At 45.5% G+C, this 24,918-nt stretch overlaps 1 protein-coding gene across 1 annotated transcript; it reads right to left on the bottom strand.

Moving 5' to 3' along the window:
- Window positions 1-23,205: 23,205 nt before the first annotated feature.
- LOC102711903 (protein TsetseEP-like) lies at window positions 23,206-24,104 on the bottom strand. Its single transcript, XM_006657564.3, has one exon. The coding sequence runs from the start codon at window positions 24,048-24,050 to the stop codon at window positions 23,544-23,546; it is 507 nt and encodes a 168-aa protein (XP_006657627.1). The 5' UTR covers window positions 24,051-24,104; the 3' UTR covers window positions 23,206-23,543.
- Window positions 24,105-24,918: the final 814 nt, after the last annotated feature.

Below are 24,918 nucleotides of genomic sequence, written 5' to 3'. Positions count from 1 at the left end.
AAAAATATAAAATAGATTAATATGATTTTTTAAAACAACCTTCGTATAGAAAAATTTTGCAAAAAGTACACCGTTTAGCAGTTCGGGAAACGTGCGCGCAGAAAACGAGAAGGATAAGTTAACTTGATGGGGTGGCCGATATACTTTTAAGATAATTTTTTTATAATTAAAATAATTATAATTAAATAAGACTGAAACAGAACGCAGGGAACTCGTCCCGTTTCCACCACTACATCTACCTTATTCTAATTCTGAAGAGCCCTTCGTCCTCCTCACCCCGTCGCCCCTAGGAAGAGGAGGGTCGATGTGCGGGTGAGCTCGAGATAGTACTGTTATTAGAAGAAGTGGGTTTAAAATGGAGCTGCCGTCCTTGGATTTTTATTGGACTAGATGACATTCTGAACGCTGTTTCCAGAACATTTCTGTGCTAATTAAATAGCTAATAACTTGTAAGGGTGTGCATACTAACAACAGGTGGTAGAAAAGAAGGCAAAGATGGAATAAATTTAATTATGTATGTTTAGCTTCAATATATGAGTATATATGCTGCAAAAGGGAACGATTACTGACTCAATTTTTGGACGAACAATCTTTAATGCACAGTGAAAATGGTGCAGCAGTGAATCATGCTTATTACACACTAGTACACTAGTACAGATATCTCATTTGTGACAGCCCAAAACGTACCTGGATTACTTAGACCATTAGAATATACTCATCTCAATTGGGTATAAAATAAGCCGTTGTAGATGTAAACGCACAACCATAAGCCAAGTGCGTACGGTTAGAGCCCGTCAGAGATGATACTTATCTCCGACAGATACAAATGTACGTCCGATTGAGATTGCTTAAGTCATCTCAATCGGGCCAAATTACCAGGCCCATCAGAGATGACCATTATCTCTGACGGGCCCGAGAGAATGCCCGATTGAGATGACTTTGCGCCCGTCACTGATGGTTTCTATCGGTGACGGTCTCTTTTGCTACGCCCGATTGAGATAATCGGTGACCCTTAAGAGATCTCGTAATTTGGCCCGATTGAGATAATTATTTGCACTCTATAAATACTCGACCTGGCTGCTGTCTGAAGCTATCCCACTGTTCATAATTTTGGTGGGAGGTGTAAGGGGGCGAATTTTTCTAATTTTTTTAAAGAGAATCTGAAGATCATAAAGTAACTATATAGGTTAACTAATACTTTGTTTAATTATAAGCACTCTATAAATTCAAGCATGCAAATAAATATTAACTAATATTTTTTTTCTAGGGATGGATAAAAGTTGGATATATGCGACTAATTGGAAGCGTCATTGCAAGGAGTACAGAGATAGCGTATTAAGTTTTTTGAACGCCGCGGAGGAGGATAGGAAAAGAAGAAACAACAAATGCATGTGTTGTCCAAGTAGCGATTGCAAGAATGAGTCTAAGTTTGAAAGCAGAGTGGACATACACTCTCACTTGATACGTTGGGGACTCATGAAGGGATACACACTTTGGGTGAAGCATGGAGAGCAAGAATCAGGAAGTGGTGCAGTTCTGATAGTAATGGTGCAGACAATCATGAATAAGGAGATGACGATGAAGATGAGCATGATACGTTTATACCATCTTCATTGGGTGGTGAAATGGTCGATGCACAACCGGATCTGCTGTAAGACATGTTACGTGACGTTGAGGACTTGACATTCAACACATGAAGTTCAACAAGTTGGTCAGCGACTCGGCAACACCTCTATACGCCGGATACAAACCAAAACACACCAAATTGTCAGCTACCTTGGATCTAATGAAGCTGAAGGCCAGTAGTGGATGGACCGACAAGAGTTTTACAGAACTATAGGGAATAATGAAGGCGATGCTTCCTGAAGAGAACACATTGCCCAAGAGACGACATTTTGTTTTTTCCTGTATGGACTACACTTAGGTAGTATTCCCATGCATGTATGTTAGGAAGTGTCTATCGATAAACGGTAACATGTTTGAATTTTTTGCTGATAAATTTTTATCATTTGTCTTATTCAAAAAATTGTGAAAATACCATTTAACTTGCTTGTGATTTACTTTATTATCAAAAGAACTTTAAGTATGACTTATCATTTTTTATATTTATACAAAATTTTTGAATAAGACAAATGGTCAAACAAATAAAAAAGTCAAACATCTTACATTATAAAACGGAGGTAGAAAGATTTAGTAAGCATGTCTACATTATACTTTTAATCACTATGATGATAACCAAACTGTAGAAAAAGCATATTCAAATATTGGATGACACCCATAATTAGAGCAGCTCATTGGGATTAGGCGAAGGCTGGCAGGAGGGTTATTGGCGTGGGGATAACCTGGTCCACCGGTTGTGGCCATGGTGTGTGGTTAGGGGAGGTAGTGCCGTAAGGCGTTCGGATCCTTTTACAGCCCTGCTTAACCATATTTTTAGTTAAAAATTATAAAATTTTAGTTCGCCTTTCAAAATTCTAATATTTAATCAAATTTTATAGAAAAAGTTAAACACATTACCATCCATATGTATGGTGCGGCGAATGCATCTTCTAGTGACCGCAAGTAGTGGAGACGATGTATGAGGTCGACGGTGGCGGCTGGGAAGGGATGGTATCATGGGGAGTATATGGAACCTGATCGGCAAGGTGAAGATGACAACAATACTGTTGGAAATACATGATTATACGGTGACGTCTACATGCAATTACCCTAATAGTTGTTGTAGTTTTAGATGAATAAGTGACATGTTTCCAATATACTCAAAAAACTGAATAAAGCAATTCTGAATATAACAATTCTACTACTTAGATTGTAGCCATAATTTAATAAGACATAAATGAACAGTAGCATATGAAAAGCTTTTATACAGTGAAGGAATCTACTCAAGTTCATTTCTATATTAAAAATGACAATCAGATGAAGACGACAGATGAATATTAGGAACATAATTATTGTCTGATATTTGCTCTCAAAACTGTGGGTTGCTGCACATGCAGCCTTCCAACACAAATAGTGATCAAAGATTCTTGACTAACTCGTGACAAACTATCTTAGCAAAGAGATTTAAAATAGGTTTAAAAGACTGTATAACAAGATATATTACCAAATAACACTAAGCTGCTTAAAACTAAACAGTAAAGAACAGAGCTAGCAGATGTAATATGCTTTCACAAGAAGGCAAACGAATTTGCATAGATATAAATATACCAGCACTTTAAAATCTCTGGATTGTCACGAGTTGTCTCACTACACAGTTAATATCATCGAGCAATTTAATCCGTCCAAAGACAATGCAATCACATCCAAGTAATTAACTAGCAGATTGCACAAATAATGTAAAACAAAATGAGTAATAGATAACTCACAGCACGTAGATTGTCTACGTGGGAAGACAAACTCAGCGAACTCAAAGTTCTGTCCCAGAAAATCAATTCCGCCGCTCACGTCCGAGTCTTCAATCAGCGGATGGTTGACGGAGATACTGAGCCGATGTTGATACCGAGTGGAACGTACACGGCACCAACCCGAGGAATAGATGAGCACTGCACAGCTACAGGTCCCAAAACCAGGCCAAGGTAGACAACAACCAGATGCTTCACCGCACCACACAGGCGCAGCAGCCACTCACCACAGCAACCACCACCTGCACACCACACCGACCAGAGAAAGGGGAAAATGGCGCAAGCCGCAATCTCGCACGTAGCCGGGCACCAGTGACTAGGACCGTGTCACGCCCAGAAAATACTCACACGAATTTCTGAACTTAATTGTGTATTAAATCCCTGTCTAGGACGAGCCAGGGTACAAAAAAGACATTGTTGATTACATAACCATTGTTCTTATAAACAACTGAAAATAACACTTATTCTAGCGGAAATGCAGCGGAAAGAAAAGGTAGACTAGCTCCAGCGGGTACGGCTCCAGTCCACAGGCAAAGCTTCGACGGTAGATCAGCTCACTCCTGAGAGACACCTCCATCGGACTCAACTTCTAGCTCTGAAGGGGGAAAAAGTTGGGCAAGGCTGAGTACAAACCACCGTACTTAAAAAGTGACACGGACAAGAGGGTAATAAATGATGCATAAGGATTAACAAGGGCAAGCTAGGGTTAGTTGCAATAAAGCAGCAGTTAAACAAATAACAGAGATTAAAAAGAACAAAGGTAATTGAATACAGTAAAAGATAAGTAAATAACAGTTGTAAAATACCACAACACTGTCTAACGTTACATCACGTTGCAACAGGCACAACCACTACTCAACGTTACACCACGTTGCAGTAGTTCCGAGTGAAAAACCAGTTTACTCAAGTTATTAGAGGTTCACTAATCACAGTGAAGCTGGGAGCTCGCCCGTAACCGTGGGCATGGCTATTCGAATAGATTATACTCTGATCAGAGGTGCACTATTGTACCCACAAGACACGACTCCACTACACTTGAACGTGCGCCGACATACCACCATGGTATACCGGAAAGGAGACCGTGATAGGACCCGTCACATAACCCTCCCTATTTAATCGCACCACACTTCAGGTTTCACCCCCGCCTTTACACCAAGTCGGGCAGTCCTCTCTTGTGCCTTGGTAGATTCGGAAGCAGCAGAGGCTTTCGTTACACCACGATTGCCCGTCCATACACCATCACGCCTACCCTTGCCTCGGTACGTCAAATAGTTCGAAGTCATGCTTCAAATCCCACCTTACCCATTTCGGCATGTGGTTAGCACTTAATTACTTCCAGGGTTTCCCGTGAACCGGTCCTTAATTGCCATGGGTGCGACTCTCAAAACCATGCACCCATAGCCCACCATTATCAATATTTTAGTTGACATTAACCCGAACCGGGTAATGAATCATTATTACAGCCATTCAGAACTAAGCATGATTAAAGGTGATCCCATGAGCTATTTGTTCTAAGCACGGCTAAGCATTAACCTAGGCCTAACTCTAATCAAGTTAACCTTGGTCCATCATGAATAAAGTTGGATAATCAACGGCATAATAATAAGGTTTACCCGAAAAATAACATACAGTAAATACTTTAATTGAAACAATACATATTTGAATAAAGAAAGCAGGGAATTTGCAATAATGGATTCAATATGATCAAAGATGAGTGCCACTTGCCTTGCCCTGGCTCTTGGGGAACTTTGGCGACGATCTCGAAGTAAACCGGCTCTTCGGCGGTGTCCGAATCTAAGCGACACAGCACAAAAATAGATAAAACAGGCACAAACTCTACTGAAACAGCAAAAGAAAGTATTTTTAATGGATTCTTGACAATTTTATGAATTTAATGAAATTTGAATGGACCTAAACGGAGACTAGATGAATTACTTATGAATTTTAGAACTTTTCTGGGTTTTTTAACTAAACAGAAAAATCCTAAATCAATTATTGCGCAATTAATGGGGCTGCTGACGTCAGCGAGGAGAGAGGAGGCGCTGACGGGTGGGGGCCACCTGTCGGTGGGAGAGAGGGGAGAGGAGAGGCTGACAGGTGGGTCCCACGGGAGGAGAGAGGGAGGAGGGGCGCGGCGGCGGCTGACGGGTGGGACCCGTCGGTCAGAGGGAGAGAGAGCAGGGGAGCGGGGAGAGGTGGCTCGGCCGACGGCGCGCGGCACGGCGGCGACGGCGACAACCGGCGTCCGGCGACAGCGCGCGGCGCACGTCCGAGGCGGCGGCGCACGCAGCGCAGCCAGGCAAAGCGGCGGCGACGGACTGGCGTGGCGACGACGACCGGGCGACGAACGCGGGCGCGGACGGGCGCGGGTGGCGGCGGCTTGATGACGGCGTCGCGAAGGCGACGACGACAGCAGCGGGCGGCGGCGACGACGAGCTCCGCACACGTCCGGCGACGGCGTACGGCTCGGTGGCGGTCGGCCAGGAAGGAAAAGAGAGAGGGGAGGAGGGAGGAGACGCTCACCGGTGGCGGCGACCGTGCGGGTGAGTCAGCGAGATCGAGGCGGAGGTGGTGACGCAGACGAGCGGCGCCTTGCGACGTGCGGTGATGAGATCGGCAGACGGCGGCGAGGCGACGAGGCGCGGCGGTGGAGAGGATGAAGGGGCGGCGAAGGGCGCGGGGTGCCCTCCGGCGACGACGGGAGCCGGAGGAGGGTTGGCGACGCCGAGGCGGAGGCGACGGCGTGGCTGGACGGTGACGACGGGCGGCAAAGGGCGCGATCGCACGTCGGGCACAACGGCGGCTCGGTGGCGGAGGGGAAAACAGCGGCGGTGCGGCGGCGGGGAGGGGATTTATAGTGCGGGGAGGCCGGCTAGGGCGGAGCGGAGGTTGGAGACCGAGTCGGGTGCGGCGAGGACTCGGTGGCGACCGTTGTGGCGGCGCGGCGGCGTACTCGGACTCGGCTGGCGCGGCGCGGCGCGGGTTGGCGAGGGCGTAGTCACTGATAGGTGGGGCCCACCTGTCAGTGGCGCAAAGGCAGAGGGAGGCGGCACGGACTTCGCGGGCGAGCGAGCTGGGCCGAGGCGGCCCGGCCAGGAGGAGGCGCGCGCGCGGGAGAGGAGCAGGAGGCCGGCTCGGCTGGGCCGGCCGAGCGAGGAGAGGTGGGCCGAATCAACTAGGCCGGCCCGGGAAGGAGGACAGAAAAAAGAAAAAAAGAAAAAGAAAAGGAAGGGAGGAAAATTGGACTTCGGCCCAATTTGAGAAGGAAGGGAAAAAAGAAAGAAAAAAGGAGGGAAAAAGGAAAGCCCCACTTTTGCCGAGTTTTAACTTAATTTGTTTGGCCCCAATTTTATACTTCTACAATTCGATTTAATTAAATTAATTTCTTTTAGAGGGATTTTTCCTGAGTTAATTAAGCCAATTGTTATTTACGGATTTCTTTTACGATTTAAGGCTTAGGACAAAACTCCGGGTATGACAAACCTACCCTACTTAAACGGAATCTCGACCCCGAGATTCGGAGGTACTGACGAAGAGGTGCGGATGGGCGGCCTTGAGCTCATCTTCTCTTTCCCATGTCACTTCTTCTTCTGAGTGGTGACTCCACTGAACTCTGTAGAATCTGATCACACGGTTCCGAGTCTTTCTTTCACTGGTTTCTAGAATCCGTGCTGGTTTCTCCACATACGTCAGATCTTCCTATAGATCGATGTGCTCGGAGTTGGTCTGTTCTTCAGGCACACGGAGACACTTCTTGAGCTGCGACACATGGAACACGTCATGGATTCCGGCCATGTTAGCAGGGAGTTCTAACTGATACGCAACTTCTCCCCTGCGTTCCACTATTCGGTATGGTCCCACGAAACGTGGTGCCAACTTTTCTTTGGTCTGAAATCGGTGTACTCCTCGTAAAGGTGTGATGCAGAGGTACACATAGTCTTCTGCTTCGAAGGCTAAGTCCCTTCGACGATTATCTGCATAACTTTTCTGTCTGGTTTGGGCTGTTTTCAACCTTCCACGGATTATTCTGACTTTTTCTTCCGCCTGACTTAAAACTTTAGTCCCAAAAACTTGAAGTTCTCCTGTTTGATCGCAGAAGAGGGGTGTACGACACTTTCGCCCATACAATGCTTCAAAAGGTGCCATCTGCAAACTGGCTTGATAACTGTTGTTGTATGAGAACTCTGCAAACGGTAAATTCTTATCCCAAGTTCCACCAAAGTCGAGAGCGCAAGCTCTGAGCATGTCTTCAAGGATCTGATTTACCCTTTCCGTCTAACCATCTGTCTGCGGATGATAAGCTGTACTGAAATTCAGTCGGGTTCCCAATTCTTCCTGTAGCTTCTGCCAAAACTTTGAAGTAAACTGACTTTCTCGGTCAGAAACGATCTTTTTAGGTACTCCATGTAGACACATGATCCTAGCCAAGTAAATCTCAGCTAGTCTTTTCCCTGAGTAGGTAGTGTGAACTAGTATGAAATGGGCGACCTTTGTCAATCGGTCAACGATTACCCAAATCGAGTCATGACCGGCAGCGGTCCTTGGTAAACCCGTGATGAAATCCATCCCGATTTCTTCCCATTTCCATTCTGGAATCTGGAGACGTTGCAACAGTCCTGCTGGCCTTTGGTGTTCTGCTTTGACTCGTTGACAAACATCGCACAAGGCGACATATTCTGCAATTTCTCTCTTCATATTGACCCACCAGAACTTTTCTTTGAGGTCATGATACATCTTGGTACTCCCGGGGTGAATAGAGTACTGGGTTTGATGAGCTTCTTGGAGTATCAACTCCTTTAACTCCTTGTTATCTGGTACACACAGCCTGTTTCCCATCCAGATTGTTCCATGTTTATCTTCTAAAAAATCTCGAGCTTTACCAACTCGCATATTTTTCTTTAACTCGGCTATCTCCGGATCATTTGCTTGGGATTGGCGAACTTGATCCACCAATGTGGGTTGCGCTTCTAGGGCTGCCACAAAACCTTCTTCGACTAAACCCAAATTTAGTCGTTCAAACTCCTGCTGTAACTGCTCACAAACTTCTGTTGATACAACGGCATTGCAGTAATTCTTCCGGCATAAAGCATCTGCAACTACATTTGCTTTCCCTGGGTGGTAATGGATACTTAAATCATAATCCTTGATCAATTCCAACCATCTTCGCTGGCGGAGGTTCAAATCCGGTTGTGTAAAGATATACTTTAAACTCTTATGATCCGTATACACTTCACACTTGTTACCAATTAAGTAGTGTCGCTAGATTTTTAGGGCATGCACCACAGCTGCTAGTTCCAAATCATGAGTCGGGTAGTTACCCTCATGTGGTCTCAACTGACGAGAGGCATAGGCAACCACCTTCCCTTCTTGCATTAGCACACATCCAAGTCCTGATCTGGATGCATCACAGTAAACCTGGAAGTCTTTCGTTTGATCTGGCAAAATCAACACGGGTGCTGACACCAACCTTTGCTTGAGCTCTTCAAAACTCTTATCGCACTCATTTGACCATTTGAACTTCTCTTCCTTTTTCAACAGCTGTGTCATTGGCTTGGCTATCTTTTAAAAATTCTCAATGAACCGGCGGTAATAGCCCGCAAGTCCAAAGAAACTTCTGACCTGGGAAACCGTCTTAGGTGGGGTCCACTTGATTACTGACTCCACATTACTGGGGTCCACTGCTACACCATGGGCATTGATCACATGACCAAGGAACTTCACTTCGTGCAACCAGAAATCACACTTTCTGAACTTGGCATACAACTGTGTTCTCTTAGCTTCTCTAGCACAATCCGCAAATGTTGCTCGTGCTCTTCTTCTGACTTGGAGTAGATAAGAATGTCATCAATGAAGACAACCACAAACTTATCCAGGTATTCCATGAGCACCTTATTCATGAGATTCATGAAGAATGTCGAGGCATTAGTAAGTCCAAACGACATTACCGTACATTCATACAAGCCGTAGCGAGTAGTGAATGCCGTCTTGGGAATATCTTCTTCCCGAATTCTCAACTGGTGATACCCTGATCTCAAATCGATCTTGGAGAAAACTTTGGCTCCCTTCAACTGATCAAACAGATCATCAATCCTTGGCAGAGGGTACTTATTCTTGATGGTAACATCGTTCAAAGCACGATAGTCCACACACATCCTCTTAGTTTTGTCTTTCTTCTCAACAATAATAACCGGGGCACCCCAAGGCGAGGTACTCGGTCAGATGTAACCTTTCTGGAACTGTTTATCCACTTGCTTCTTCACTTCTGCCATCTCATTAGCTGCCATCCTGTATGGTCTCTTATAGATTGGTGCAGTTCCTGGTACCAAGTCGATACGGAACTCGATCTCTCTTTCTGGCGGCATTGTTGTGAGATCATCTGGAAACACCTCCGGATACTCACAAACCACCGGTATGTCTTCCAACTTCTTCGGATCTTTGACTGTTTTCGAGGGTTGCTCTTCCGCTTCCATCTGATTCAAACAAGTCTTGATTGTTACTGACTTCGGTGACTGATAAGTCACTACTTCACCACCTTCACTGGTCAAAGTGACTGTACGCTTGGCGCAATCAATCACTCCTTGATGCTTGGTAAGCCAGTCCATTCCCAAAATGACATCTAGGTCTTTAGATTCGAGAAGGATGAGATTGGCTAGAAAGGATGTCCCTTGGATTTCTATGGGCACATTAGGGCTATAAAGGTCCGAAAACATACTAGGCCCTGGAGTACTAACCTGCATCGGGTCTCTTAACTTTTCCCTTCTTAACCCAAGCAATCCCACAAACTTTCTTGAAATAAAAGAGTGTGTAGCACCAGAATCAAAAAGTACTGTAGCAGGTATGGAGTTGACAGGAAACGTACCCAGTATTACTTCTAGCATAGCCTATGCTTCTTCTGCGGTGACATGGTTCACGCGAGCTTGCACGAATCTCTGCCCGCTGCGCTTCGGCTTCGGGCATTTGTCGGCAAAGTGACCTGGGTCGCCACAGTTGTAGCACACTCCAGGCTTTGCACCTGCATCCTTCCTGGGTGGAGGAGGTTGAGCTGTTGGTGGAGGAGCGTTCTGTTGTCGAGGAGCTGGTGCAGGGAGAGCACGCTGAGGTGGAGCACGCTAGGACGAGCCACTGGAGAAGTTGTTGGGGTTGTAGGGACGGTGTTGGCGGACAATAAAGGTCGATTGCCCGTGCTGCTGATTCTGAGGATGGGGCCGGTGTGGAACCGGGGCTTCTGAGGAGGCGGCTGGTTGGACCTGAACTAGGAGGCCTTCCTCTTCTTATCCATCTGAAGGTGCTGGTCCTCTTGACGGATGGCCTTGTCGACCAGCCTCTCAAAGTCAGCATAGTCGCCCGAAAGCAACTGCTTCTTCAACTCATCATCCAAACCTCCGAGGAATTTTTCTTGTCTTTCGGCGTCAGTGCGAACATCCTCGGGGGCATATCGCGCTAGGCAATTAAACTCATGAAGGTACTCTGTCACTGTCTTGGTACCTTGCTGCAGAGCGCGGAACTCACGCTTCTTCTAGGTGACTATCCCATCAGGGATATGGGCCTTGCGGAAGTTAAGATAGAACTCCGCCCAAGTTACTTCCGTGGTAGCGGTGCGGGTAACCAAGAAATTATCCCACCAAGCAGAGGCGGGACCCATCTGTTGATGTGCGGTGAAGGAGACTTTCTCTTGGTCGGTGCACTGCAGTAAGTTGAGCTTCTTCTCGATGGCATGGAGCCAATCACTTGCCTCCATGGGGTTGGTAGTGCTCGAGAAGGTCGGGGGACGAACACGGAGAAACTCTGGCAACTTGGACTGCATTGGGGGTGGTCCATGCTGTTGTTGGTTGTTCTGGTTCTGGTTTAAGAGCTGCTGTAGCACTTGCTGGTGTTGCTACCGCTGTTGTTGCATCTGCTGCATCATCCAAGCGAGCATTTGGGTCTGGCTAGCAAGAATCTGAGCGAGTGACGGGTTCTCTGGTGGTGGCGGTGGGGGCGGTCCTCCGATGCTGGACTGGTCGGTGTCACGGTTGCCGTGGCGGGTGTTCACCATCTGTAGGAGCGGGAGGGAACAGAAAGAGAAAGAAGAAAAAGAAACGGCTAAGCAAACAGGGCTTTATTTAATTAATGAATTGTAATTGTCTTGCTTAAGAAACACACTTAAAAACCACATAACTCCTGGCGATAGAACCATAACCCCACTACTGCTATGGTTCACCACTAGCCCCAAGTGAAGCAAGCCTAACACACCAAAACTAGCACACAACGACTAAGAACGAAGCCAAAGGCGACGTCTAGGGCACAGAAGGAGAGCGACGATCGACAACAGGGGACGGATCTTCTTCCTCGTCTTTGGAACGGCTCCTAGAGTTGCTAGGGAGACCATCTTCATCTTCACCAGAAGCAGACTCACTGCTGCTAGAGACTGTGACGGTGCCATTGCGGTTTCTTGCAGCGTTGAAAGGGGAGACACCTTCCTCGGGCACTGGGGTCGGAGAGATTGGTACCATCTGCATCAATGGTCTTGGTTCATCCGGGGCACCGGGGTAAGACTGAACTCTTGGCGGTCCACGGGTTCGCTTCCTTGCTGTGGTGCGAAGCCTTGCACCGCCGGGCTCTGGGAGTCCTTTAAGCCTAGCGTTCTCCTTCTTCAAACGGTCGATCTTATCCTGCAGACGGACGATCTGAGTGAGCTTGGCGTTGTTCAAGGCCTTGGAAGCTTCACGGAGGTCGTGATGCATCTTGTCGAGGCCCTGCAACACCGTGCACATCCTACCGAAGGTAGTGACTTGCTCACTTCGGGCAGACCGAAACCTATTGACCATGGAATTGGGTCCACGACCAGGATGATACCGGTAAGCCGAATGCCAAAACGTCAGGTCGTGCCTGGCCCTGAGCATTGTCATCAGACTGTAAGCAGCCTCCTGGCAGGCATGCTCATGCGAGCCTCCGGCTCCTTCTGCTTCCAAGTTAGGGAGGTAACCGGGGATTCCATGTAGCTCCAATCTAACTCGGTGGGGAAACTCGCCTTCAAGAGGGTGGATCGTGGTGTACTCCGGCTCATAGGGGTATCCTGCCGTGAATGAGACTCTTGCCAACTCTGCCACGAATCCAGCCATTCCGTTTCCACGGTGATACAAGGGGTGGTCAGTCATCTAAAGAACACAAGGATTTGGAATCAATAGATGCAAAATTTTATTTCAAGATAAATAAATCATAAAAGAAACAAAGTAAATAAAGTTTTACCCGTAAATCGATTTACTCACGCTTTTCAACCAAAGGGGTTTGGTCTTTTTAAATCACTCACGCTTTTGAAAAGCACTAACCCATTTTCAAAGCACTCTAACTTTCGCAAACTATACACAAACATGAAAAGCAGAGGGCTCTTAGGGTTTCCATTGGGCTGATCCTACGGTCAAAGGAGGCTCTGATACCAATTTGTCACGCGCAGAAAATCCTCACACGAATTTCTGAACTTAATTGTGTATTAAATCCCTGTCCAGGACCAGCCAGGGTACACAAAAAGACAATGTTGATTACATAACTATCGTTCTTAGAAACAACTGAAAATAACACTTATTCTAGCGGAAATGCAGCGGAAAGAAAAGGTAGACTAGCTCCAGCGGGTAGGGCTCCAGTCCACAGGCAAAGCTTCGACGGTAGATCAGCTCACTACTGAGAGACACCTCCATCGGACTCAACTTCTAGCTCTGAAGGGGAAAAAAGTTGGGCAAGGCTGAGTACAAACCACTGTACTCAACAAGTGACACGGACAAGAGGGTAATAAATGATGCATAAGGATTAACAAGAGCAGGCTAGGGTTAGTTGCAATAAAGTAGAAGTTAAACAAATAACAGAGATTAAAAAGAATAAAGGTAATTGAATACAGTAAAGGATAAGTAAATAACAGTTGTAAAATACCACAACACTGTCCAACGTTACACCACGTTGCAACAGGCCCAACCACTACTCAACGTTACACCACGTTGCAGTAGTCCCGAGTGAAAAACCAGTTTACTCAAGTTATTAGAGGTTCACTAATCACAGTGAAGCTGGGAGCTTACCCGTAACCGTGGGCACGGCTATTCGAATAGATTATACTCTGATCAGAGGTGCACTACTGTAACCACAAGACACGACTCCACTACACTTGAACATGCGCCGACATACCACCGTGGTATACCGGAAAGGAGACCGTGATAGGACCCGTCGCATAACCCTCCCTATTTAATCGCACCACACTTTAGGTTTCACCCCCTTCTTTACACCAAGTCGGGCAGTCCCCTCTTGTGCCTTGGTAGATCCGGAAGCAGTAGAGGCTTTCGTTACACCACGATTGCCCGTCCATACTTAAGAAGCCTACCCTTGCCTCGGTACGTCAAATAGTTCGAAGTCATGCTTCAAATCCCACCTTACCCATTTCGGCATGTGGTTAGCACTTAATTACTTCTAGGGTTTCCCGTGAACCGGTCCTTAATTGCCATGGGTGCGACTCTCAAAACCATGCACCCACCGCCCACCATTATCAATATTTTAGTTGACATTAACCCGAACCGGGTAATGAATCATTATTACAGCCATTCAGAACTAAGCATGATTAAAGGTGATAACATGAGCTATTTGTTCTAAGCACGGCTAAGCATTAACCTAGGCCTAACTCTAATCAAGTTACCCTCGGTCCATCAAGAATAAATTTGGATAATCAACGGCATAATAATAAGGTTTACCCGAAAAATAACAAACAGTAAATACTTTAATTGAAACAATGCATATTTGAATAAAGAAAGCAGGGAATTTGCAATAATGGGTTCAATATGATCAAAGATGAGTGCCACTTGCCTTGCTCTGGCCCCTGGGGAACTTCAGCGACGATGTTGAAGTAAACCGGCTCTTCGGCGAGGTCCGAATCTAAGCGACAAAGCACAAAAATAGATAAAACAGGCACAAACTCTGGTGACGACGGAAGCCGAAGGAGGGCTGGCGACGCCGAGGCGGAGGCGACGGCGCGGCTGGACGGCGACAACGGGTGGCAGAGGGTGCGATCACACGTTGGCGGTGAACGGCGGGGCACAGCGGCGGCTCGGTGGCGGAGGGGAAAACAGCAGCGGCACAGCGGCGGGGAGGGGATTTATAGTGCGGGGTGGTCGGCTAGGGCGGGGCGGAGGTTGGAGACCGAGTCGGGCGCGACGAGGACTCGGCGGCGGCCGTTGCGCCGGCGGCGGTTGCGGTGCAGCGGCGAACCTCGGACTCGGCAGGCGTGGCGCGACGCGGGCTGGCGAGGTTACGGTCACTGACAGGTGGGCCCGACCTGTCAGTGGCGCAAAGGCGGAGGGAGGCGGCACGGACTTCGCGGGCAAGCGCGGGCGAGCGAGCTGGGCCAAGGCGGCCCGGCCGGGAGGCGGCGCGCGCGCGCGGGAGAGGAGCGGGAGGCCGGCTCGGCTGGGCCGGCCGAGCGGGGAGAGGTGGGCCGGCTCGGCTGGGCCGGCCCGGGAAGAAGGAGAGGAAAAAGAAAAAAAGAAAAAGAAAAGGAAGGGAGGAAAATTGGACTTCGGCCCAATTTGAGAAGGAAGGGAAAAAGAAAGGAAAAAGGAGGGAAAATGACAGCCCCACTTCTGCCGAGTTTTAACTTAACTTGTTTGGCCAAATTTTATACTTCTGCAATTTGAATTTAAATCCAGTTAGTCGATTTGCGAGCCTCGATTTAATTAAATTAATTTCTTTTAGAGGGATTTTTCCGAGTTAATTAAGCCAATTGTTATTTACGGATTTCTTTTACGATTTAAGGCTTAGGACAAAACTCCGGGTGTGACAGACCGGCACCTCGGCGCGACGAACAAGAGCTCAGCAGTAGCACCAGCCAACTCCTCCCGGAATCGAGAGGAATTTCGTCGGAGTTCTGGATGAACAAAGGTCGAGAGGAGATGTGTGTATTCTGTGTGTTGAGAGAGGGGGGACTCGATCCGCTTTGTAGGCGAGGAGAGGGAGCTGCGGCGCCGCGCGTAGCGCGCGTCCCACGGGTGGACGTGCCGCCTAGGGCGGGCGAGCAGTTGAGCACCGCCACCGCCGCCAGGAGCTCCGCCTACCTCCCTTTTTCTCCGCTGCCTACGAATGAACGAGCAAAGGATAGGATTGTGTGTTGTGCTGGCTGGGTTGCTCGGTCCTGTTGGGCCTTGTAGTGGATCAGCCGGCCAAATACCTCGTTTCCATTTTTTTTATAAACAAATAAAGGGAAAAACCCCTTAAATGCACAACAATCCCCACCTTTTTTCTCTTTATTTTTTGATTGATGTCATTGAGACCACATACTGTTTATATACTACTTTTCGGCAAAGGTACTTGTTAGGTTTGAACCAAAGCCTATCCTGATGATCTCCATCTCTGCACAGACAAATGGAGGACTACGCCTTGATCTATAAGTCTTAGTGTGAGAAACTTCAATCAAGAGGCACATAGTACTAGGCAGTTGTTCTGCTCCTATAACGGGGCAGGGCGTTATGGTCATGCCGTTTTTGTATCCATTCATGAGCTCACTAGAGAGAACCCTGTACTTTCCTGGACTACGACCCCATAGTCAGCTCGTATAGGTGAACCCTTTCAGGAAATTCTGTAGGACAATTTCCCACTTATAGCATAGAATTCATTAAGAGCATATTGCTCAACCTGCCATACAGATGAAGCACGACAGCTAATGGGACTCAGGTGTTGTTTGTGCTCCTCGTTTCAGAGTGCTTTGTTTCCTGGAGCCTGCATCTCGGGATCTCCGGTCACACAGGATAGTTATCCACGGTTGAAACCTTTAACAGGGTATGAGCCCCATTCCCTTACACGCAGTCTGGATTGGCTTTTGAGCCAGTCCTTTAGTGAAAGGATCGGCAAGATTCCTTTCGGACTTGATGTAATCTACAGTAATTACACCAGTCTCTCTAGCATCCCGACACGAAACAAGTCGTCTTCTAATATGCCTCGAGGATTTTTGGTTATCTTTTCTACTGTTCACCTTCAGCTGCACAGCTGTGTTATCACAGTATACTAGGACAGCCGGTATCGGCTTTGCTATCATTGGAAGATCTGATAATAGGTCTCTCAACCATTCAGCTTCCAAGGCTGCTGAATCAAGTGCAACTAATTCAGCCTCCATGGTAGAACATGTCGTTAAAGTCTGTTTAGACGATCTCCATGACATAGCCCCACCTGCTAAAGTGAATACATATCCACTTGTAGCCTTCATTTCATCTGAATCAAAAATCCAGTTGGCATCACTGAATCCTTCTAATACTGATGGATCCCCGGTATATTTAATACCAAGATTCACTGTTCCCTTTAAATACCGAAGTACTCTATACAGAGCAACCCAGTGTCTATCTCCTGGACTGGATGAGTAACGAGCCAGTCTGCATACTGCATACGAGATATCTGGTCTAGTAGCACTACTAAGGTACATTAGAGATCTGATTATTTCGGAATATCTTAGCTGGTATATAGGCTCGCCTTCATTTTTGCAAAGCTTATAGGATGGATCATACGGTGTGGAAACTGGCTTACAGTCCATATGCTCAAAGCATTTAAGGACTTTTTCCACGTAATGGGATTGTGACAAAGTAATCCCATCTTCACCTTTTATAAGCTTAATGTTTAATATTACATCAGCTTCACCCAAGTCCTTCATATCGATGTTCTTGGAGAGGAATTCTTTTGTCTCCATGATTACCTCCAAATCAGTCCCAAAAATTAATATGTCATCCACGTATAGGCACATGATGACACCTTTGCCCCTAGCAAAACGATAATACACACACTTGTCAGCTTCGTTTACACAAAACCCGGCAGTGGTCAACGTACTATCGAATTTCTCATGCCATTGTTTGGGAGCTTGTTTAAGACCATATAAGGATTTAATTAGGTGACAAACTTTGCTCTCTTGGCCATTAACCACAAAACCCTCGGGTTGCTGCATATAAATTTCCTCTTCTAGCTCTCCATTTAGAAAAGCTGTTTTCACGTCCATTTGATGAACATGAAACTTATGCGCAGCAGCCAGTGCTAATAGCACACGGATTGTGGGCAATCGAGCCACTGGGGAATATGTATCAAAGTAATCCTCGTCCTTCTTTTGAGTAAAACCCTTAGCCACTAAACGGGCCTTGTACTTTTCAATAGTACCATTGGGTCTCCTTTTCCTCTTAAAGATCCATTTGCAGCCCACCGGCTTGCAACCAGCTGGAAGATCAGTGACCTCCCATGTTCCATTTGCGATGATGGAATCCATCTCGCTTCGAACTGCTTCCCTCCAGTACTCTGCATCAGGTGATGCATATGCCTCTAAGAGGGTACGTGGTTCTTCATCCACTACATAAGTGATATAATCATCTCCAAAAGACTTTTCAGTCCTTTGTCTCTTGCTCCTCTTCAACTCCACATCTGGAGTCGGGTCATAGACACTCGAGGGCAGAGAGTATGTCCTGTTAGGACCATCTGGGGCGACCACTTCTTTATCCCTCAAAGGAAAAATGGTTTCAAAGAATGTCGCATCACGAGACTCCATAATGACATTTATAGCGACTTCGCTCGTCGTAATGGACCACTAGAAATCTATAGGCTGCACTGTTGTGTGCATAGCCCAGAAAGACACAATCTACGGTCTTAGGTCCTAGCTTTCTCTTCTTCGGCAATAGCACATTTACCTTTGCAAGGCAGCCCCAAGTCCGAAGATGAGAGAGATCAGGTTTCCTCCCTTTAAATCCTTCGTAGGGTGTTACCTCGCGATTTCGAGGCGCTACCCTATTCAGGACATAACACACAGTGAGTACTGCCTCGCCCCACCATACATCAGGCATCCCTAAACTTTGCAGCAAGGCATTAACCAAGTCGCACACCATTCGATTCTTCCTTTCAGCAACTCCATTTGATGGAGGTGAATATGGGGCAATGGTTTCATGAATGATTCCACATTCTGTGCAGTATTCATCAAAAAGGTTGGAAAGGTATTCACCACCTCTATCAGACCGTAGTCTTTTAATTTTCTTGTCTAACTGGTTCTCAACTTCAGCCTTATATATTTTAAAATATTCTAGTGCTTCATCTTTGGTTCTAAGTAAATAAATATAGCAGTACCTAGATGCATCGTCTACCAGGGTCAAAAAATAGCGTTTGCCACCTTTTGTGATTATACCATTCATCTCACAAACATCTGAGTGTACAAGATCTAAAGTAGTAGTATTTCTACCCTCAACCGTATGGAACGGCTTCCTGTGCTGCTTTGCTTGCACGCAAATACCACACTTTGAACCCTTTGTATGTTTATATTCAGAAATCAATGACATGTCACTTAATCTCTTAATGGTCTCAAAATTCACATGACATAAACGAGAATGCCAAATGTCATTAATGAAGTTGTACTGATTGTTACAAACGACATTGTAACTAAAAGAAGAATGATGACTCAAAGTAGAGAGACGGAACAGACCGCCTGACTCATACGACTTTCCAACAAAAACGCCAAATTTAGACAGCACCACTTTATTAAACTCGAATACTAATTTAAGGCCCTGTCGTAGTAACAACAACACTGAAATGAGGTTCCGGTTCTTCGAGGGCACATAGAGCACGTCTTTTAGTACGAGTGTCTTACCTGAAGTCATTTTTAGGCAGACCTGTCCTATGCCTCGAACTGTAGCTGGAACACCATTTCCCATTAAGACGGGTCCGCTGTTACATCCCTGGAATGAAGAGAACATAGACCGATCAGCGCAAATATGGACAGTAGCACCTGAATCAACCCACCAGTCATCTGATGGACTTGCCATAAAGGCCTGAGGTACATACCCTACAGGAGTGGAATTAACCACCATGTTTCCTTCCTTGCGCTGAGGAGGAGGACCTTTGCCCTTTCTGTCTCGACACCTCCGAGCAGTATGCCCAGGGACACCATAGACGTAGCAAATAAAGTCCTCTTTTTTCTTCTTCATCTGTTTAGGCTTTGGCTTGTTTTGGTTCTGCGGTGGAGAGTTCTTTTTCTTCTTCAGGAACTTTCCACCTCCACCCTTCTCAAGGAGATGAGCTTGAACTTGCTGGGATGGCTTGTTACTGGCCCTTGCCCGTTCTTCCACATTTATCGCAGCCGACAACTCAGAGAGAGTCATTTGCTTCTTCATGTGGCGGCGTGCAGTCACAAAGTCTCGCCATGATGGCGGGAGCTTGGCCAGTATTGCGTTCACTTGAAAGCTTTCTGGCACTTTGCAGTTATATTGGACTAAGTCCCTTACAAGGAGTTGAATCTCCTGTAACTGCTCCATGACAGACCTTCCCTCAACCACTTTATAGTTGAGGTAGCTTTCCGTTGCAAACGACTCATTGCCATTATCAGCTTCAGAGAACTCATTCTCAAGCTCAACCCAGAGTTCCTTTGCAGAGGTGAAAGTAGAGTACAAGTCAAATAAGCGGTTCGACACGACGTTCAGCAGTCGAGACAAGCATGCATGGTTAGCATCATTCCACTTAGCCATTTCCGCTTCTGTGGTGGCCTTTGCTGAAGGTTCAGCATCATCTGCAGCCACAGGGGAATCTGCTGTCACCACCCAAAATAATTTCAGGTCGGTGAGCCACATGCGAGTCTTAATCTGCCAGCGCTTAAAGCTTGCGCCATCGAACACTTTAGGCTTAATGACATCAGAACTAGAGGCCATTTCACAGATTGGTTTTCTGGATTGTTGTAGTTTTAGATGAATAAGTGACATGTTTCCAATATACTCAAATAAACCGAATAAAGCAATTCTGAATATAACAATTCTACTACTCAGATTGTAGCCATAATTTAATAAGACATAAATGAACAGTAGCATATGAAAAGCTTTTATACAGTGAAGGAATCTACTCAAGTTCATTTCTATATTAAAAATGGCAATAAGATGAAGATGACAGATGAATATTAGAAACATGATTATTGTCTGATATTTGCTCTCAAAACTGTGGGTTGCTGCACGTGCAGCCTTCCAACACAAACAGTGATCAAAGATCCTTGACTAACTCGTGACAAACTATCTTACCAAAGAGATTTAAAATAGGTTTTAAAAGACTGTATAACAAGCTATATTACCAAATAACACTAAGCTGCTTAAAACTGAACAGTAAAGAACAGAGCTAGCAGATGTAATATGCTTTCAGAATAAGGCAAACGAATTTGCACAGATATAAATATACCAGCACTTTAAAATCTCTGGATTGTCACGAGTTGTCTCACTACACAGTTAATATCATCGAGCAATTTAATCCGTCCAAAGACAATGCAATCACATCCAAGTATTAACTAGCAGATTGCACAAATAATGTAAACCAAAATGAGTAATAGATAACTCACAGCACGTAGATTGTCTACGTGGGAAGACAAACTCAGCGAACTCAAAGTTCTGTCCCAGAAAACCAATTCCGCCGCTCACGTCCGAGTCTTCAATCAGCGGATGGTTGACGGAGATACTGAGCCGATGTTGATACCGAGTGGAACGTACACGGCACCAACCCGAGGAATAGATGAGCACTGCACAGCTACAGGTCCCAAAACCAGGCCAAGGTAGACAACAACCAGATGCTTCACCGCACCACACAGGCGCAGCAGCCACTCACCACAGCCACCACCACCTGCACACCACACCGTCCAGAGAAAGGGGAAAATGGCGCAAGCCGCAATCTCGCATGTCGCCGGGCACCAGTGACTAGGACCAGCACCTCGGCGCGACGAACAAGAGCTCAGCAGTAGCACCAGCCAACTCCTCCCGGAATCGAGAGGAATTTCGTTGGAGTTCTGGATGAACAAAGGTCGAGAGGAGATGTGTGTATTCCGTGTGTTGAGAGAGGGGGGACTCGATCCGCTTTGTAGGCGAGGAGAGGGAGCTGCGGCGCCGCGCGTAGCGCGCGTCCCACGAGTTGACGTGCCGCCTAGGGCGGGCGAGCAGTTGAGCATCGCCACCGCCGCCAGGAGCTCCGCCTACCTCCCTTTTTCTCTGCTGCCTCAGAACGAACGAGCAAAGGATAGGATTGTGTGTTGTGTTGGCTGGGTTGCTCGGTCCTGTTGGGCCTCGTAGTGGCCCAGCCGGCCAACTACCCCTTTTCCTTTTTTTATAAACAAATAAAGGGAAAAACCCCTTAAATGCACAACAATAGTAGGAGACACTTCAGTCGTTGGATGCTTCACCCATGATCTGGAATCCATAATGAATGAGTCTAAATCATCCATAAATTAAGTTTGTGCACAATAGGATAGGTTTGGGTTCTTCGTAAACAAACTGAACTGTAAGCCACAATAGCCAATTCTACGATGGTATATATACCCTCCGTCCCTAAATGTTTGACGCCGTTGACTTTTTTATACACGTTTGACTATTCGTCTTATTCAAAAAATTTACATAATTATTAATTATTTATATATCATTTCATTTATTGTTAAATATATTTTTATGTATATATATAGTTTTACACATTTAAAAAAAATTGAATAAGACGAATGGTCAAATGTATATAAAAAGTTAACGACGTCAAACATCTCTTACGAACCTAGTATTATATAACGTATCCAGATGAATTAAAGTGGCTTTAGTGCTTATCTAACAGGTAGTGGACAGCGTGGACTACTTAACTACTCTACTGAATGCATCCGATCCGGAACAACTCAGATTAAGCCGTAGTCACATTGTTTGATTGATGTTCTTCGGTCATCAGATAACTGATAAAGCACATCATTATTTGGTAAGAAAGAGGCATGCACTGATACTTGCCTGAAAAAGTTGTTGGATCAGTCAAAATTGATGGCGTGAACTTATTATGGTCTTCTTTGATTGATCGAAATGCGGACACCCTGAATATTATACCGTTCAATATATACCCAAAATAAGACCACAAAATGCAATTATACAAGTGGAATCTATATGGGTATAAATAGCCACTCATTCTCAGTGTGTTCATGATCACTTGGGCTTTAAAAAAAACTCGAGACTAGCAGGTAGCTAGCACATGTAATTCAGGACCCTCAGGACTGAATCGTCAAGCGAAAACAACAGTGAACAGTGGACTAGAATTAGTTTTTGGTTGAGCGTAAAACCTTGCTGCTTTTCTGCTCTTCTTCTCCTTTTATTCAGAACGAAAAGAGAACATGGCCTTGAGGATGACGAATGTGCTCCACTATCGTGCAACTCATGCGCCATCCCAATTTCCACACGAACGATCGTGGATTACATGCAAAACAGAAAGACGCAAAACTCTCCTCAACGTGGACATGCACATCTCAGGAGATAACAAACTCTGTCTGAAACGAAACAAAAATGACCAGCTACAGTAAAGTGACAGAACTAATTAAAATTGAAAAAAGACTAAAGAAAGATATTTGCGCTAGGTTTAGCCAGTGGAATTGCTAACACTTAAGACATTATTTCTCATCATGTTATAAGTGCATTTTAACAGGAGCCTCTATGCGCATTGCTTTAAATTTAGATGGTATCACTAAGTTGATCTTATTTACTCTAGTTTATCCTAAAAATTTGACTTAAGAAGTGGTTTTAACTTCACATGCAAGGGTGTTCTCACTAGAGTGGTCAATAAGGTTCATACAGATTCATAGATGAAGTTCACCCAACTTCATATCGGGCTTTAATCCAATGTTTTTAATTTACTAGAGTGGTCAACAAGAATTAGTTTCAAAAGGATTTTCATACAAAAGCTTTATTGATCCCATGTTTTCACTCTATACACACATGAAGACAACATAAATTAGCTTTTAAAACATCAGGATGTTACGTAACATTCTCGAGTGGTCGATGCACTGATAGAAACAAGTCGTAATCTTTACGAAAGGGATCCATCTCTGTTTGGATCGGAAGCAGATCCATCTCCCTGAGTATCATCATCATAACAAAGGCAACAACAAAAGCCAAAAAAAAAATAGTAACATAGAGATACCTCTCTTTTTATTGATGGTACGAAGTACATAGGTACGTACATACATACATAGCGCACATTCAAACAGAGTCACATAGAGAAAATACATATAGATTTATATAGCTACGTGGACAAGCAAGTGAAGAACATGCGCACATACAGAGTCACCGTACTAGTACCTACCAAAAGTAATATGCTGTATCATACATATAGCGAGATAATAGATCGGTCGACTCCTCATTAGTTATTGGGCATGATTATGGCGATGGCTGGTGAAAGAGACGGAAGCTTCGGCTGAGGCGACGGCCCTGGCTTTGGATCAGGTTGCGGCTCTGGCTTTGGATCAGGTTTTGGCCTAGGGTTAGGGCTAGGATCAGGCTTGGGTTCGGGCTTTGGCTCAGGGTTGGGATCTAGGGTCGGTTCAGGTTGTGGGTTAGGATGTGGGTTGGGTTTTGGATCAGGTTGTGGTGTTGGTTTCGGGTCAGGCTGTGGGTCAGGCTGGGGGCCTTCTTCCAGATCAGGTTGCGGCGCAGGTTTTGGATCAGGCTGTGGGTTAGGTTGAGGGTAAGGTTTTGTTTCTGGTTGTGGTTTTGGTGCTGGGTCAGGTTCAGGCTTTGGGTCTGGAGCTGTCTTTGGATCAGATCTTGGTTGAATCGGACGTCCGTTGGCAAGGTTAGGAACACAAGCCAGGAATCCCATGACAAGAGCCAAATGGAAGCACAATGAGAGGACGACGGATCTCCTCATCGTTGCCACTGCACACTCTTGTTCTCACTTGCTAGTACTAATCAATCTATGGAAGTTAGGTGCTGCACAAATGGCAGGGAGGCGAGGAGATTTATAGCCATGGAGAGCCAACCAACGGCAGACGCGTGTGAAGCTCCCTTTGCTTTAATTTGCAACGTTAGCGTGTCACTAGTGATCGACCTTTTTATTGATCTGATTGAGATCCATCAGAAAAAGTACCAAATAACGGCATTAATCTGTGCCTTCATTAATTTTTCCAGTGTTTTTGTCGAAATGAGAGGGAAGAAATTCTTCTTGTTACTACATTATTTCAGTTATATTTTGCACACAGCTACTCAATTTTGTGACTTATTTATATATACCTAAGTTTGCAAGCACGGGTAATGTGCAACTAGTTCCCTCGCCCTCTGGCACGTGGTGAATTCTGATGGTCTTTTACATGAGTTTTGATATTTTCTACTCTCTCTGTTCCATATTATTAGATATTTTAGTTTTATCTAAATTTAGTCTTGAATGAAAGAATATAATATATATATGTCTAAATTTATTAGCGTTCATATAAACTTAGGGAAAACCAGAGATAACAATATGATGATAAGGATGGAGAAAAGTGCATTATGTGTTTAAACTTGAAAAGAGGGATGGGGGACGGCCTTTGTAATAGATGTGGGAGAAACAGCATGGTGACCCTAGGCAAACCGTTGTCGTAAATCTTAGCATAACCCACTTTTATGTTGTGCTAATGGACCTTCCATGATGTGAAGCGTGTGACATATCTACCAGATTCTATAAAAAAAAACATGTCCATTGGATTTGGGTTGATGCAACAGATGGCAGTTCTACCTCTTAAATTTGTTTGAATTAAATA

This window comes from Oryza brachyantha, chromosome 7, assembly GCF_000231095.2.
Source record: "Oryza brachyantha chromosome 7, ObraRS2, whole genome shotgun sequence".
NCBI classification, from domain to species: Eukaryota; Viridiplantae; Streptophyta; class Magnoliopsida; order Poales; family Poaceae; genus Oryza; species Oryza brachyantha.
This window is presented reverse-complemented; position numbering and strand designations above follow the sequence as displayed.

Excerpts from the sequence above, each read along its gene's own strand:
- LOC102711903 (XM_006657564.3), bottom strand. The coding sequence starts at position 24,050 with ATGAGGAGATCCGTCGTCCTCTCATTGTGCTTCCATTTGGCTCTTGTC.